Source organism: Haliotis rubra, unplaced genomic scaffold (assembly GCF_003918875.1).
Source record: "Haliotis rubra isolate DU_JTF1 unplaced genomic scaffold, ASM391887v1 Scf274, whole genome shotgun sequence".
Classification (NCBI taxonomy): domain Eukaryota; kingdom Metazoa; phylum Mollusca; class Gastropoda; order Lepetellida; family Haliotidae; genus Haliotis; species Haliotis rubra.
This window is the reverse complement of record NW_025766825.1, coordinates 674,439-689,987: the sequence shown is the minus strand read 5'-3', so window position 1 is coordinate 689,987 and position 15,549 is coordinate 674,439. Positions and strand designations below refer to the sequence as shown.

At 40.5% G+C, this 15,549-nt stretch overlaps 1 protein-coding gene across 1 annotated transcript in view; it reads right to left on the bottom strand.

Annotated features, from left to right (window-relative positions):
- LOC124280812 overlaps positions 1 to 11,853 on the bottom strand; it is a 58,934-nt gene extending 47,081 nt beyond the window's left edge. Inside the window, 1 exon segment of the mRNA XM_046716792.1 lies at positions 11,680 to 11,853. Coding sequence (XP_046572748.1) covers positions 11,680 to 11,847 — 168 coding nt within the window. The 5' untranslated portion in view covers positions 11,848 to 11,853.
- Positions 11,854 to 15,549: the final 3,696 nt, after the last annotated feature.

Genomic DNA, 15,549 nt, shown 5'->3' with positions numbered 1-15,549 from the left:
TGAATGCCTGAGACATCTTCAGTGGCTATGTCTCGGAGGTAGTGGTTGGCAAACACTGTATCCGACTTCCAAAAGCAGCCCTCCATAATTGCTGATATAGAGCTATTTCCGTGCAAAGCCAATGTTGACGCCAGTGCTCTGACTTTGTGTGGGTTGGAAGCTTTAGGAGGTTCTAGTCCTGCTGCTTTATAGGCTCTCAATATGACGGCTCTCATCCAGAACGATATCGTCGTTCTTGAGACTTCTACTGATGTCTCTGTGGATAATGGGACGAACAGGCGCTTGAATTTTCGTCTCCTTGTCTTAGTCTTTTGAAGATATATCTTCAGGGCTCTGACCGGACACAAGGATAGGTCCTCTATATCCTCTGGTCCGAGGATTGTAGATAGCGCTGGTACGTGGAACTGTTTATCTGGCCGACCAGGTAGTTGGTTCTTGGCAATGAAGTCCCATCTAAGTCCTAGATGAACTGCAGCATGTTGCCCCGTGTCGAATCTGGTTCGACCGAAGTCCAGCGCATGTATCTCTGATATCCGAGCTGCCGTGGCTAGCGCAAGCAGGAACAGAGTCTTCTGTGTCAGCAGCTCGAAGGTAGTCTGGTCTAGAGGTTCGTAGGCATCACTTGTAAGATGACATAGAATTACATTCAGATCCCAGGCCCGGAGCTCTGAACTTCTTTTGCTGGTCCTCCAGTTTAAAAGATCTCAGCAGAGCAAGTAATTCTGGTACTTTCGTCAACTTGATGCAATCAACATGGTAATCACTGTACTGATGGCAGCGTGGTATGTAGATAATGTCGAACCTTTCAGATGTCTAGTCTGTCTAAAAAGACACAGGTATTCCGCCACTTGAGGATGAGTAGCTTTCATTGCAATAAAGCCTTTTCGCCTTGCATAAGTCTCAAACTTCAGCCACTTGTCATCATACAGGTTACAAGTAGATCTGCGTAACGGTACGGTACTGCCTTGGCTGCCCTGGCGGAGCATCCTCTTTTCTTCAAACATGTTTTGATACGGTCCACACGTGTAACTGGAACAGTGTTGGGTTCCCGTGGACTTGTTTGGTGTGCGGATGTATGAGTAGGTTCGGCCAATCTGTAACTTGATTGTTGGACTTCCGAGATCTTCTATTAGGTCTAGGAACCATACTCTCGGTGGCCCGTATGGCGCGACCAAAGTCAGTTGTAGCGCCTGCGTCTGTTTGATCTTCAACAGTACTTTGGGTAGTAATATCAGTGGTGGAAACGCATAAGCGTTTAGTCCTTTCCATGATATGTTCAGTGCATCTGTTGCCCAGGTTTGAGGATCTGGAACTGGTGAGACAAATGTCTGTAGTTGTTTGTTCAATCTCGTGGCAAAAAGGTCTATGCAAGGGGATCCTATTTCCCTTATGATGAGCCGAAATGCTTCTGGATAGAGCATCCATTCCGTAGGTGACGGGTGCAGTTGTCGGGAGAGAGAGTCTGTAAGCACGTTCTTGGCTCCGGGTATGTGACACGCCTTTTTCCAGATGTTTGCCTCCTCCGTGATGTCAAACAACTGGAATGTGAGCTGTAGTAGGCTTGGTGATCTTGTAGATCCTTGCCGATTTTATGGAGAATGCCACTGTAGAGTTGTCCGTGTGGACCATCAGCATTCTGTTGATCAGCGAGCTCGACCATAGTTGTAAGGCGTTTATCACAGCTTTCATCTCCAGCAGATTGATGTGAAGATGCTGCTCTGTTTTGGACCACTTCCTTGATGCAACTTGATTTTTAAGATGTGCACCCCAACCTTGTATCGATGCGTCTACGTAGAGATGTGTGTCGAAGGCCGGCTCTTGTAAATAGGTCCCTCCGCACGTTCGACCTGTGTGTCCACCAAAGTAGGTACCTCTTAAGATTGTCTGGCAGCAACATTGTCTGGCAGCAAGATAGGGTTGACGCTGTCCAGATGTTTTGTCAGGAACCGTTGCAGCGGCCTTAGTTGTAATCTTCCTGTGCGGGTCAAGTCCTGCGCCGAGGTTAGTAGACCGAGTAGACATTGCCATATTTGTAGTGTTAACGGAGAGATGACTGCTTGTGGAATCATGGCTTGTATCTTGACCCAATGATCTTCTGGGACCACAATTCGATTCTGTGTTGTGATAATTCTTATTCCCAGCAATTGAAGATCTTGTTTGATTCTAACTCCAACTTCATCAGGTTCACTAGCCATCCTAGTTGCGTAAGCAACCAAATTGTGAAGTTCAGACTTGATTGGCACTTTGAAGAACCTGTATGCTGTCGTCCAGATAACCGGCACTGCGTAGACCTCGATGCTGCAGATAGGTGCAGATAGGTGCCGATAGGCTTTGTTATTTATATGAATAATCATAGAGCCGACGATATTCTAAACGGTAGGACGTTCAATTGAAAGTGCTCCATTGCAGTGATGATACATCATTCTTCCCCTTATATACGCAGGCGATCTATGTTGATCAGCATACATCGAAGCGTTGTCTATTTATAGCAAGGCTGGCTCCAGTGTAGCATCGCAGGGGACAGGTACTCATACCGACTTATATCAGCGACAACTTCCAAAATAAACATTGTTTATGCTGCTGTCAAGGCTAGACATCTATTAGATTCCCATGATGATAACAGGCCGTAGTTGTATACTGTTTCCAAGGCTGTCGATGAAGTATTCCCCGTACCACGGGTTTGTTTACAAGTCAGTAAACTTGCTGGTGCCTTCTCTGTCAGTGGGAGGCGTTGTCTGACGTGGACCAATCAGCTTCCAAGCATGACGTCACCACAGTTGTAGCAAGTTGGCCTCCATAAAATCTGGTGCAATTAGTTGGTTGAGTAAAAGCGTGCGTAATTCTACGCTGCTCATATAAACCTCTTGAATAAGGGTTGCTCCAAGTGTAAATTCTTGTTCAGTGATATAAATCACGTATTCCCATTGTAGATAATATAAGCCAGCATGACGAAGGAGGCTGTCGAGACGCATGTCTGTTTGGATCTTGAAGAAATACCGATGTTGAATCCAGTTGAACATAGAGATTTTTTCTGGGTTACATCTTCTTTTTATTCTCCAGTTGATAGGACATAAAATCCTAATTCCCACACTGAGTGACGAGTGTTAATAATATCATCTGTACGTCCGTTCAAGGATTCTTGAAGGCGTTGTTAACCTTAAGCCCTTTACAAAGGTCGCCTTGAGGTTCTCCAGTACTTAACACATCGGCTTCATAGGTGATATCATATTCGAGTCAAGGTCATCAGCGAATATGCAGTACGTCTCTGTTGGGTTGGAGTGAGTGAGTGAGCGACAATATCCGCAGGCCATCTGCTACCCGGTATAAGACCTCAGCATCCGTTTAGATGAAGGGATTCCTTTCATCAAGTAGGTTGTCGTCCGAAACTGAACCTATTACAGGTGTAAGGTTCGTGCAGGTTGTAGAATTGTGCAGGTTGTAGAATTGTGCAGGCTGTAAACTGTAGAGATCACACATGTTGTAGATCTTTTTGTTGAGTTATAAAATCTGACAAAACCATCCGTTTTCATCATTGCTTCGTTTTATTCAGCCTTATGGTAATAGAGTCGATTTCAACATCCTGCCTGTTGATGTAAGGGTTCATTAACCCTAGGGTTCGCGAATCCTGTAGATGTCTGCGTTGCTGTTATCTGCCTGTAGATCTGAGAGTTCTCGAACCTTGTAGATGTTTGCAGCTTTCTCAAAGCTGTGCGTAGGTTAGAATGTACCTTGGATATAGGTTCAATCAGAGGAATAGTCACCGAGTCAAAGTCGTCATTACGCATCTTATAAGTGTAGACTTCATCTATCCTTAGAAGGAAACTCCAAGTTCAAACCATTGACTATCCAAGCTCTGAGTCTGGGAAGACGAAGTCTGGTTATTCATCAGTTATCTCCTGATCGGTAGAGCTATGCCTCCGCGAATCATCCTTCTGCGAACCTGTATCCCTTCTCCAACCTCATTCATCCCTTCGTGAACCTCTATCATCCCTTCGTGAACCTCTATCATCCCTTCGTGAACCTCTATCATCCCTTCGTGAACCTCTATCATCCCTTTGTGAACCTCTATCTTGAGAGTCATCTCTTTGCGAACCTCTATCTCTTGATACATCTCTTCGCGAACCTCTGTGACGTGAGCCTTCTCTCGCAAACCTCTGTCTCGTTATGAGTGACTTTGCGAACGTCTGTGAGAGATATGAGATCTTGATCTAGAGCGGCTAAGTGTAGGAGATGGATCCTTCGATGTTCTCGAACGTTGAGGGTTCGCAGATGTTGAAGGGTGAGTAGGCTTCTCATGTCTTCTATCCTCCTCCAAGATGACAGAGTCGTCAGACTGTGGAGATCTTCGCAAAGGTGTACGTTCGCCAACGTAGTTTTGACACATAGTTCTCTGAGGAGTAGGTTCGCGCACGTTGTCATCAGATGAGAGGTTCCGTCGAGCCTTCGCCTCTTCCTTGAACCTACGTTCCATCATGGCCATCATCTGGTTGGTGAATTGTCTCATAAATGCACCCGGATCAAAGTTCTGCATTGATTAAAGCTGCTGCGGTGTAGATGAAGCGTTCGGAACGCTGATGACTTGTGTGCCTCGGCTTCACTCTGTTGAGAAGTTGGTGGTAGTAAGTTAAACAGCTGGCCTGCTGTGGCAGTTGCAGGAGACGATCTAGTAGTCGTGGAAGTCGATTGAGTCGCCGATCTCGTAGGTACTTAGGGTAGAAGTAACGGGGGATCATCAAAAAACATCTACTTCATGCGGAGGTAAAATCTCTTCATTGAAGGATTTCTGATGAGTTGACTAACTAGGCCACGTAGATTTACCCCCCGATCTGGTAACAGATGCTCTCCTCTGCGACGTAGAAGCAGACGACGTCTTTTTCTTACTTGCAGCCGATATCTTTTTCGCCCCATACCAGACGACTGCCCCTGCCACGTACTCAACATAGCACCAGTATTATGAACTTCAGCAGTAGCAAGCAACATACGGTTTGTAGGCTGATCTCCTGTTTTATCAGCCCTGACTTGTGATGACTTCCTCACCCGATCCATGGCACGTCTATAGATATATGACAAATATTGATTAAATTGTAGATTGATAAATCAACACAATAAGTACAACGCAAGCTGGAAGAACATGGTTTGATGCACGAAGGGTATTGGGGGTGAGGATCAGCCACGGATAACCTGTGCCTGCAAATAATGCAAGATTTCATGAAATGTAAACAAGTTACATTACGATGAAATTATGACACAAATACAAAAAGTTTTTTTACAATTTTTTTTACATATAATACAAAGTAGTTACAGCCAAATCCATATACATTGTAATTTTGAAGAATAGGATCTAAATAAAAAGGATATAATGCTGTATACGGGACTCTAGTGCTCGTCCAACCGTCCGCTTGGGCGAAAAGTGAGAGAGTGACAAGTAAGGCTGGTCACATGACTGTTTACGCGGGAAAAGGGAGGTAACTCATGGGTGAGTGTATTTTTACATCCGCTTCGGGAACTTCAAGGGATTCAAGTGTTCCACTAGCATTCGCAAGGGAAAGGGAGATAAGCAAAAAGATCACGAGTCAGGATAAGAAACATTTTAACAATTTTAAGGTCAACGATACATATCACGATAAGAAATCAAAGTATCGACATATTTATCGTCAGATAAAGTATCACGATTATCGATACTACAATATATCGTCACAGCTCTATGGTCGTATCTCAATTACGTAGATGGATGCTCATGCTGTTGATCACTGGATTGTCGGGTCCAGACTCAATTATTTACAGACCGCCGCCATAAAGCTGGAATATTGTTGAGAGTGGCGTTAAACAACAAACCACACAAACAAACCAATGATAATATGGGTGCGAAACGATTTATATCAAGATATCATAATATATTTCATAAGTTCATATTCTGTCTTTGCAGGTGAATCACAATTCAGAAATATTTGTTCTCTAATGTCAGACAGCAAAGATAGGATACTGTAGGGGAGAAACACATTGGCTTGGCGGCACTGTGAAGATTCTGCTAATGCCAGAATCTGCAATAACCTGTTCTTGAAAGGTTTCTGCTATTTATTTTTACAACTATACAACTTGAATTGCATACAGGCGTTGAAAATCAGTGTATTGTATCATGAACCTCGTATTTCAATTCCTGTACAGCGGACTTCTTACATCACTAGTTCTAAACATCAAAATTGTCACTTCAGAATTAAATCAGTTATAAACGTATCTTCTTAATAAGAACTATATCTTCTTATTGATGATGCCATTCATAAAGGCTGTTACGATTCACAAGGGCGGCGGGATGTCCTAGTGGTTAAGGCATTTGCTCGTCACGCCGAACACCCAGGTTAGATTCCCCACTTTGGTACAATGTGTGAAGCCCATTTCTGGTCTGATATTGCTGAAATATTCCTAAAAAGCGTCATAAAACTAAACCACTCACCTAGATTCACAAGTTAATTCAATCATCAAACAATATCGTTTCAGAAATTCAATTTGTTATTAATGATCCCTAAAACGAACTATTCACGATTTTTTTAAAAGAGAGTTTTTTACTTCAATTCCTCTGTGCATGCAAATCTAATAACTGCTGAAATCAACTCCATAAAGTCTACAGTCAAAAGCACAACGTTCTTTGTCTACCTCCAATTCTGGCCAGTTTTTAAAGTCATGTACATGTACAACCACAGTAAGCGAAGTCTACAAAAGCATCACTGAGCCGTGGAGCCCGACTTCAACAGCTGCACAGTGACGAGCGACGGCGACACCTCGCTGAACACGTCACCAAGATCTAGTCTGCCGCAATACCTTGTATTGATCCAACACACTCAAACTGTCTCAATTTAACTCGTCATGAATTATTTATGTCAGAAGCTCATGATCAAACATGAACATTCCCTGTTGTTTAAATTTATGATTACGGTATTCACAACTCAACCGTAGAAAGGTGATTACAAAGAAACATTTTCTCAATTACACCACAAGCCAATCACACACGTTTAGGTGTGCCAACGGAAAGATACGATCTTGATCATTCCAAAGCTAACTGATAAGCAGTTTAGTGAGTGGTGATGATGATGATGATGATGATGATGATGATGATTGGTTTAACCCCGCATTCAGCAATATTCCAGCTATATGGCAGCAGTCTGTAAATAATCGAGTCTGGACCAGACAATGATAAGCAGTTTGGAAGTTTGTTTACTCAAACAGGTACATTTTAAAAAATTTGCTTATTTTTAGTGTTAAGAATTGGTTTAAATCTCATAACTCATGATTGGTTCATTACAACCGATCAATCATCAAAAATAATTGGTTAGCGTCATTTATGACATGTTCCTGGTTATTTTTGTTAATGAACAAAAAATAAAGAATAAAAACATGTAGTTCTTTGGGGTTTTGGGGGCAAATTGCACAAAATGCATTTGCAAATTTCACGTCTAGTATGTTAGGAACGTAAATTTCTTGCAGTCTATAAGATAAATTCAATCATGACTTGGAACGAGCTTGTAGTGCTAATGAAATGTAACACACAAAACCAACCTTGTGAAATATATTGTTAATGCCAACAAGTGTTCCAGAATTGTTTGTGTTCGATTATGAGAAAACATGACTGATTGCTTGGTCGTTTGCTTGGTTTACCATCTCCAGTTATGTCCAGCGATCATCATCAGAAATATTATATATTTCTCAAATTTACCAGTCTTTTTCCATAAACTAAAATATGACAACACAGTAACCATGGCAACATGAATTTGTTGACCATGCTGGTATTGAACGCTCTGTTACTTTGAAACAGACCACATTGATTTTTCTGTCATTCTCCCATTCAAAACCAGCTTGTACTTTGTTTATAACCTTTCATAGTCTTTGTTATGAACATGATGAAAGAGAGCTGTTGGTCAAAGGAAGTCTGATAATTTGTTACATTTCACTCATATCACTTCATGAATTCAGTTCAATATTTACGGACAACTGAATATTTATGAATATATTTAAGCTAGTGTTTTTACGTTTTTAGAAATGCAAATTGGAATATATCCAAGTGAGTGAGTGAGTGAGTGTAGTTTTAAACCTCTTTTAGCAAATATTCCAGCAATATCATTGCGAGGACACCGGAAATGGGCTTCACACATTGTACCCATGTGCGGAATCAACCCGGGTCTATGGCATGACGAGTCAACGCTTTAACCACTAGGCTATCCCACCACCCCTGGAATATATCCAAGCCACGCAGTAGTGTAACTTTAGTTATTTTGCCAAGACACCTCACAATACTGTAATTAGGCTACAAGCAACATTGCTCGAAATGTATTGCATTGTTTGTTTATAGAAAATATCATTTAAATGTTTAAACTTCAGCAATTACATGTTTGTTATTATAATTTCTTGACATTAAACATAGAAGGAAGAGAATTTAATTGATGTCAACTTTTTAAAATAAACACATACTACATAATACCCCTTTACACATTCACCGACCAGTGAAGATTCGGGGTAGAATAGGTCTTCAGCAACCCATGCTTGCCACAAAAGGGGACTTTGCTTGTCGTAAGAGGTGACTAACGGGATCGGGTGGTCAGGCTCGCTGACTTGGTTGACACATGTCATCGGTTCCCAATTGCGCAGATCGATGCTCATGTTGTTGATCACTGGATTGTCTGGTCCAGACTCGATTATTTATAGATGGAATATTGCTGACTGTGGCGTAAAACTAAACTCACTCACTCACCTGATGCCTAGATATGACTACCGTTAACTGCCTCTTACGACAAGACTGAATTCTAACCCAGATCTTCATGGGTTGGCATCAGGTAGTTCGACTTTGTTGTGATCAATACCTAGGGGAATGATCTGTTGTGGAAAGAGAATTTGACATAATTTCACCAAAAAAAAGAAATATCAGATAAATAGGATTTGTTTCCACATATTTCATTTCAAATAATCAAATATCGTTCCTCATGTGACTCCACTTGACACTTTGTGTCTTCCTATTTTATGCATATAGGTTGGAATTCCTTTCATCCATAAAACCATACCAAAATGATATCACCACCTTTGCCTCTCCGATCAGTAACCATAGTAACTTCACAATTTTGATTGGACAGCATCACTTATTTTGCATCGGCTGCAAAGCAAACCTGATGAGATAACTGGTATTTTTCAGAATGATGTGCTTTGTTGTTATGCCAGCAATATGACAGCTGCTAGTAAATATTTGAGACAAGAACAGACAATCCAGTGAGTGAGCAAGCAAGTGAGTGAGTGAGTGAGGTTTTATACATCTTCTAGCAATATTCCTGAAATATAACAGCAGGGTGACACCAGAAATGGGCTTCACACATTGTACCCATGTGGGGATTCGAACCCAGGTCTTTGGCGTGACGAGCAAACGCTTTAACCACTAGGCTACCCCACCGCCACTGATAAATAGAGCATAGTATGATAAATGCTTGTCTAAAATCATTAAAAAGGTTTATTTTGGGGTGGGTGCGAAGAGATGTTGTTGCTTGAGTCAACGATATATTGGTTGTATCATGTCAATAAACATCATAAAACATTCTTGAAAGATATTAATCTGACTGACTGACTGAGTTTGGTTTTACTCCGCTTTTAGCAATATTCCAGCAACATCACAGCGGGGAACACCAGAATTGGGCTTCACACATTGTACCTTTGTGGGGATTCGAACCCGGGTCTTCGGCGTGACGAGCCAACGCTTTAACCACTAGGCTACCCCACCGCCCCATATTAATCTGAACGGTCAGAGCAACAAAGTTTAGTTTTTCTATTTTTACAATTTGTTACCTTTACGCAAAAAATATTCACATTACTTGATGTTGTACATTTAATTATCAAGAAAAGTACATTGTCATTGATGTAGAGCATTTACCCTGGTGCCCAGCAGGTGCCATGGATAATATTGGTTCCATGAAAATTTATTGTAATGCGATGAAAGAAACACATCTGAAATATTTCACTTCCATAGATCGCTCATTTGTCCTTTAACTCAAGTAAACATTCTGGAAACTGACATTTCATATTTCACACCAGCCTTGAAGTGTCAGGATTTCAAATATACTGTTCTCTGTCTTTGATTTAATGCTGAGTTCCAGTTAACCAGGTTGATTTCATGCACAGGATTCACCTACATATAAATTTTGCTATTAAACGCCAGAGGTGATGCGTTTCTGAAAGACATATACGCCAAGACAGCATTTCCATTGAGCATTTATCCAGAAGTAGGTTTTCAATAGCCAGTAGCAGTGTCACAACCTTTGATGGTCTCATGGCCCTGGTCCCAAGTTTGGGCGTTCTGATAAGTGACCACAGTATTTTAATCTAAAGATCCTTAAAATATTTACCTGTTAGTGGCATTGTGACAATGACCCCTTAATTCACATACATCATTACTTTTACATTACCTACCTACCCTAGTGAGCTAGTTTTAACTTTTTTATTGGCACTATTTCAGTCATATGTTTCTGTCAACATCTTAATTAGCTTTATAGAAGCTGAATTAAACTATATTGTTCTATTTATATGTGTTTCAGAGGATTGCTTTTAAGCCCTGTTTCACAATGCATTGGCACTGTACTGATATCTCAAGAACTAAGTCAGCTCTTCCTTATAAAGCTTACAGATTGTCTATCTCTCATATTCTTTCCAAACACAGTAGATCGACATTGTATTGTTTGGAAAGCATTAAAACAGAAGCTACAATGATGCAATGCATTTTTATGTTTTTTGGTTGTGTGTTTCTGGTTGATGACAATTAAATGTTGGTATTAATGTCAGGTGGTTGTTTATAACAATTATTATCTTACAAGCATAAAGACTTTACATATGAGCATGAATATTTGTGATTCATCTTTTATAAAGACCAAGAGAATATAAATACAACAGCAAATACTGAATGGCTCCAGTTAAACCATTTGTATAAGTTGGTTTTAAATTTCATAGCTTGTTTTTCAACACATGACAGTAGTGCAAAAAGCTGCTCTGTTAATAGTTATTCGAATCCTTTAATAATTTGAATAACAATATAGGCAAAATCTGAAATATTCAAAACATTGTGAAATAATTATTATACAACTATTTGACTGGTGATGGTGCAGACATCGTGTGATGAAAATATATTTTCCCATTAGCAACAGGATATTGAGCAGAAAGGGGGACTAACAAAACCTGGCCCTGACTTTCAACCTCGAAACTAGGATACGCACGACCTGTGTGGGAGAGGATTGGGCAGGGCTACAAGTTTGTAGGCATGCCTGTTGACATATCGCTGTTTAAGTCAAGTGTGGAGTAATATTTCTCATGACAACTGTCGAAAAGGTTTGTGTATGTGTCATACGTAAAAACCAAAGTGATGTCACTCGGTATTTCTGCGTACATTTCATCAGAAACACGCGATTCTTTCTCGCCATCTTGAAAATATTGACCAAAAAAATGCTGCCTATCATGTGTAATAATACTAATTCTAGAGCATGAATAGCACTGCAAGCAATTGAAACCAAGCAAACACGTTTAGTTCAACTTCAGCCGACGCAAAAATCGATACGACAACTATTAATAAAGCGTGAATTAGCAAAAATCTGAAATTTTATCGGAAGGAATCTGGCGGAGTCCGCCATCTTGACCAGGAAGATGCGATATGGGGTGAATTACCTCGTCGGATTCTCCGAAAAGTTCTCTAAATTGGCGTAATCCATGGTGAATGTATGCAACAATTGCAAGACTTGGATCGTTTACATTCCTAGCTTCATCGGCACCGTATCTGACACCTAACCGATCGAATCTATATCCTGGACGGCCTGGGAATCGTAGCCGCGCCATGTTGCTTCAGCGCCAATGCTCTATATCCTAATCTCGTTACGACTAACTGTTATTACTAAATAAGCTTGGGGCGTCTGTCGGAAACAGATCCAATATCGCCTGAGGCAAATTGTTACGTTTTCATTCCAAACAACCAAAATATGTTATTCGGCTATATTTATAAGTTGAAACGCATGCATATACCAAACATGTCGGCTACATGGTTAAGAAATCAAAATAATTCTTGAATGAAGTTGTTATTGTGTTAGTTCATTAATTATCATGTTCAGAAAAAATATATGACACGGGATGTTGCTGTTATATTTGTGCATCATAATAAACAGACACGTGTGACATATCGCTAGTTTAAAACTAGCCCCAGACAATCCTGGCTTACTTTCAACCTAATGGCAATTGATGTGATAAACGACGAAACCATTCTCCCCTGATATTTAGGTACACACATTAAACCCAGCCCCAGTTGGAAATGTGAAGAATATTTATCGAACTCTCTCTACCATAAATGTATAACGTTCTGATATGAATGTTACATTTAATGGGAAGGGGTAAAAGCGGTAAGGTCATTCACACGCATAATTATTGTCCACAATTCTCTCATGTTTATCACTGCAGTGAGACAAATCTACATACATCAGTTGTATTACTCATGAGTTTTGGTAAGAGTTGCTTGCCGAGCATTTGTCTCCTGTTCAGTTCAATCAAAATATATAAAACAATCAATTGGAACAGTTTTACCAACATATACTCATGCCAATAATGGTTGTCACCCCCCACCCAACCCCAACCCCACATCCCCTCTCCAATTATTGGCATGAGTATATTATCTATATTGTAACAACCAAACTAAAATGCTCGTAGAACTATTGCTATACACATGTATTGAGAACTACGACGTCTTGTAAGCATAACGGAACGGTAACTATAGAAACAACGCTAGCAGTACACTAGTATACCTTTGTACCAGAATATCTATTTATGGAAGTGTGAGTGAGTGAGTGGTTTAGTTTTACGCCGCTTTTAACAAAATTCCAGCAATATCACGGCGGGGGACACCAGCAATGGGCTTCACACATTGTGCCCATGTGGCGAATCGAACCCGGGACCTCGGTGAGACGACCGAACGCCTTAACCACTAGGCTACCCCACCGCCCCTTATTTATGGAAGAGCTCGTAATCACAAGAATATGCGTTTCAAACGGTAACAATGATATGCAGAGATGGGATCAAAAGGATTTTGTGAGTAAAATCAAGTTTATTTTTGTATTGACAACTACTGAGAGAGAGAGAGAAATTAATTTACTGAGATGGACAAATCACAAAAATATTTAGCTGTATGTAACCATGCCTGTTCATGCACAAATCCAAGTCTCCGAGTCTTGTTTCCATTAACGCAGAGAGAGAAGGGTACGTTCACTTTAGGTATACAATTTATATCAGCAGTTCTAAAGTATAATATAACATTTATTGTGTAATCAATTCTCTTGCATCTCTTTGGTTGTCTTGTATCTCACCAGACGTAACGGATAATGATGTGGTTCAGGGACTGTGAGACATACTGTCCAGCTGGCTAACTGGGGGGACCGTGCACGTTTAGCCAGTCTCCATGCAAACAGATATCTCAATACATATTTCATTGTATATTTCGATCAAGAGAATACTATGAGAATAATAATTCCATGTAGTGAGTGAGTTAGTGAAAGCTGTCCTACGAACCACGTGACAATACACAGCTCATAGCTAGTAGACAAAATAAATTCTACCATGACTTCAGTAATACTGGATTGTGATTGGATAATGAAGTCATTCAGAGGTATGTAATGACATATACCTCTGATCTTCCAACACAGTATGTATTTTTATTAAAAATCTTAATAAAGCGGTTATGTGTTGGAAAATCTGATGTATATAACGAAATCATAATAGCTCTAAATTTGATTTAAAACCGAAAGTGTATTATAATTTCTGATTGTCAAGACAGTATGTTTATCTCGTAAGTATATACACTGAAAAATTTGATTTGACTAAAATATTAGAACGTTATCAAAAACGTCACAAGGCTGAAAATCTCCACTGAAACACTGGAAACAGATATCCGCATTAAATAGATCACCATCAAATAACCGTTTGTTGTTAGTGTCAGTTTTACTTCCATCAAACACGACTGCGTACATTCTTTATTCCAGTATTGTATATACACTGTATCTTGTAAAATTCAAACGTGGACCAACCAGACCAATATTTGGTTTATCAATATCACAAAAAACGATCCACTGCCTTGGTATATGTAGCCATGACAACACATCCATTGAACCATCCGAAACCCTTCCAAATTCTATTAAGACAAACCATTGCTGGCACGCACGATTTCTCAAAGAATGAGTTTGATTTTACGCCGCTTTTAACAATATTTCAGCAATATATCCCAACGGGTGCTCGATACCAGAATCGGGCTTCACACATTGTACCCATGGGGGAACCTATTCACAAAGGGACGGGTTAAACCTCACAAGTGTTATCGCGTATTTGTCCCAGTTTCGAACCAATGGGTTCCCGTTCTGTTAGAAATGTCTATAAAGAAGCCGGACTTAGATAATTAGTCTGCCCGTTGCTACATATTAAGGACGGTACAGTGGCCTAGAGGGAAGCGTTTGCTCATGAAACCGAAGTCCCAGGTTCGATTCCCCGCATGGGTACAATGTGTGAGGCCCATCTCTGGAGTCCCCGGCAGCGGTATTGCTGGATTATTGCGGCGTAAAGCCATACTCACTCACTGTTGATATGTACGTGTGTTGCCGGCATGTGCTATATTGTCCTTTTTTGCCCGGAATATGGTTCAGTGTTGTCATGTCCTACCATTCTTGGTGCCTCTTTTGTGATATGTAAATTATTATTATAATATATATCTTGTAAGTGTAAAATTACGCACGTATTTGCTCATTAATTAACACATTAGATTAATACCAAGGGATGCAGTGATGTTGTTAATTCTGTCTAGACGAGTGTGCGTCGTAAGCACATCGTTGCCATAACAACATGCTTAGATATACGAACTTCCCAATAGTTAAACGAACGCGGAATACAGAGTTGTCGCAATAACCGAACTCCTAATGTTTCGATGCCAGGGGCGGATACAGCTTTTTGAGAAAGGGGGGGTGCACACTATTGAGAAAAGGGAGGGTGCACACTTCATTTTCACCCGAGTTTCAATGGTCATTTAATAAACTTTCAGGACAAAAGGGGGGTGCGCACCCCTGCACCCCCCCTCTGGATCCGCCTATGGAAGCAGCATTAGAAACTGCATATATTGTAAAGATATCACGTGTTGGGAAATCGTGTTCATAAATCAGTATAAATTTAATGTAGGCTAAGTAGAATCCCAAAGTTCACAAAATAAATACGTTCCTAAATTTAGGTTGGTATCTATGTTTTTGTGAGTTTGTGACTGCGAAAGGTTTCCCAGACAACTACATGTCTTTACGATATTCGAGATGCCGTGATGGGTGGCTCTCTCACACATAAGTACTCATGTCTTATAAATTATATATGTTATGTATGGACAATGCATAAGGCAGCTGAGTGGATGTCAAGACTATGGGAACTTTATGTGAGGTCATACAATGAGATCTTACTTTGCCAACGCAAGTGCCTCACACTGTCTGTGCCCATTTTCTCGCACTGCCATTCATATTCCACTGAAAAAGC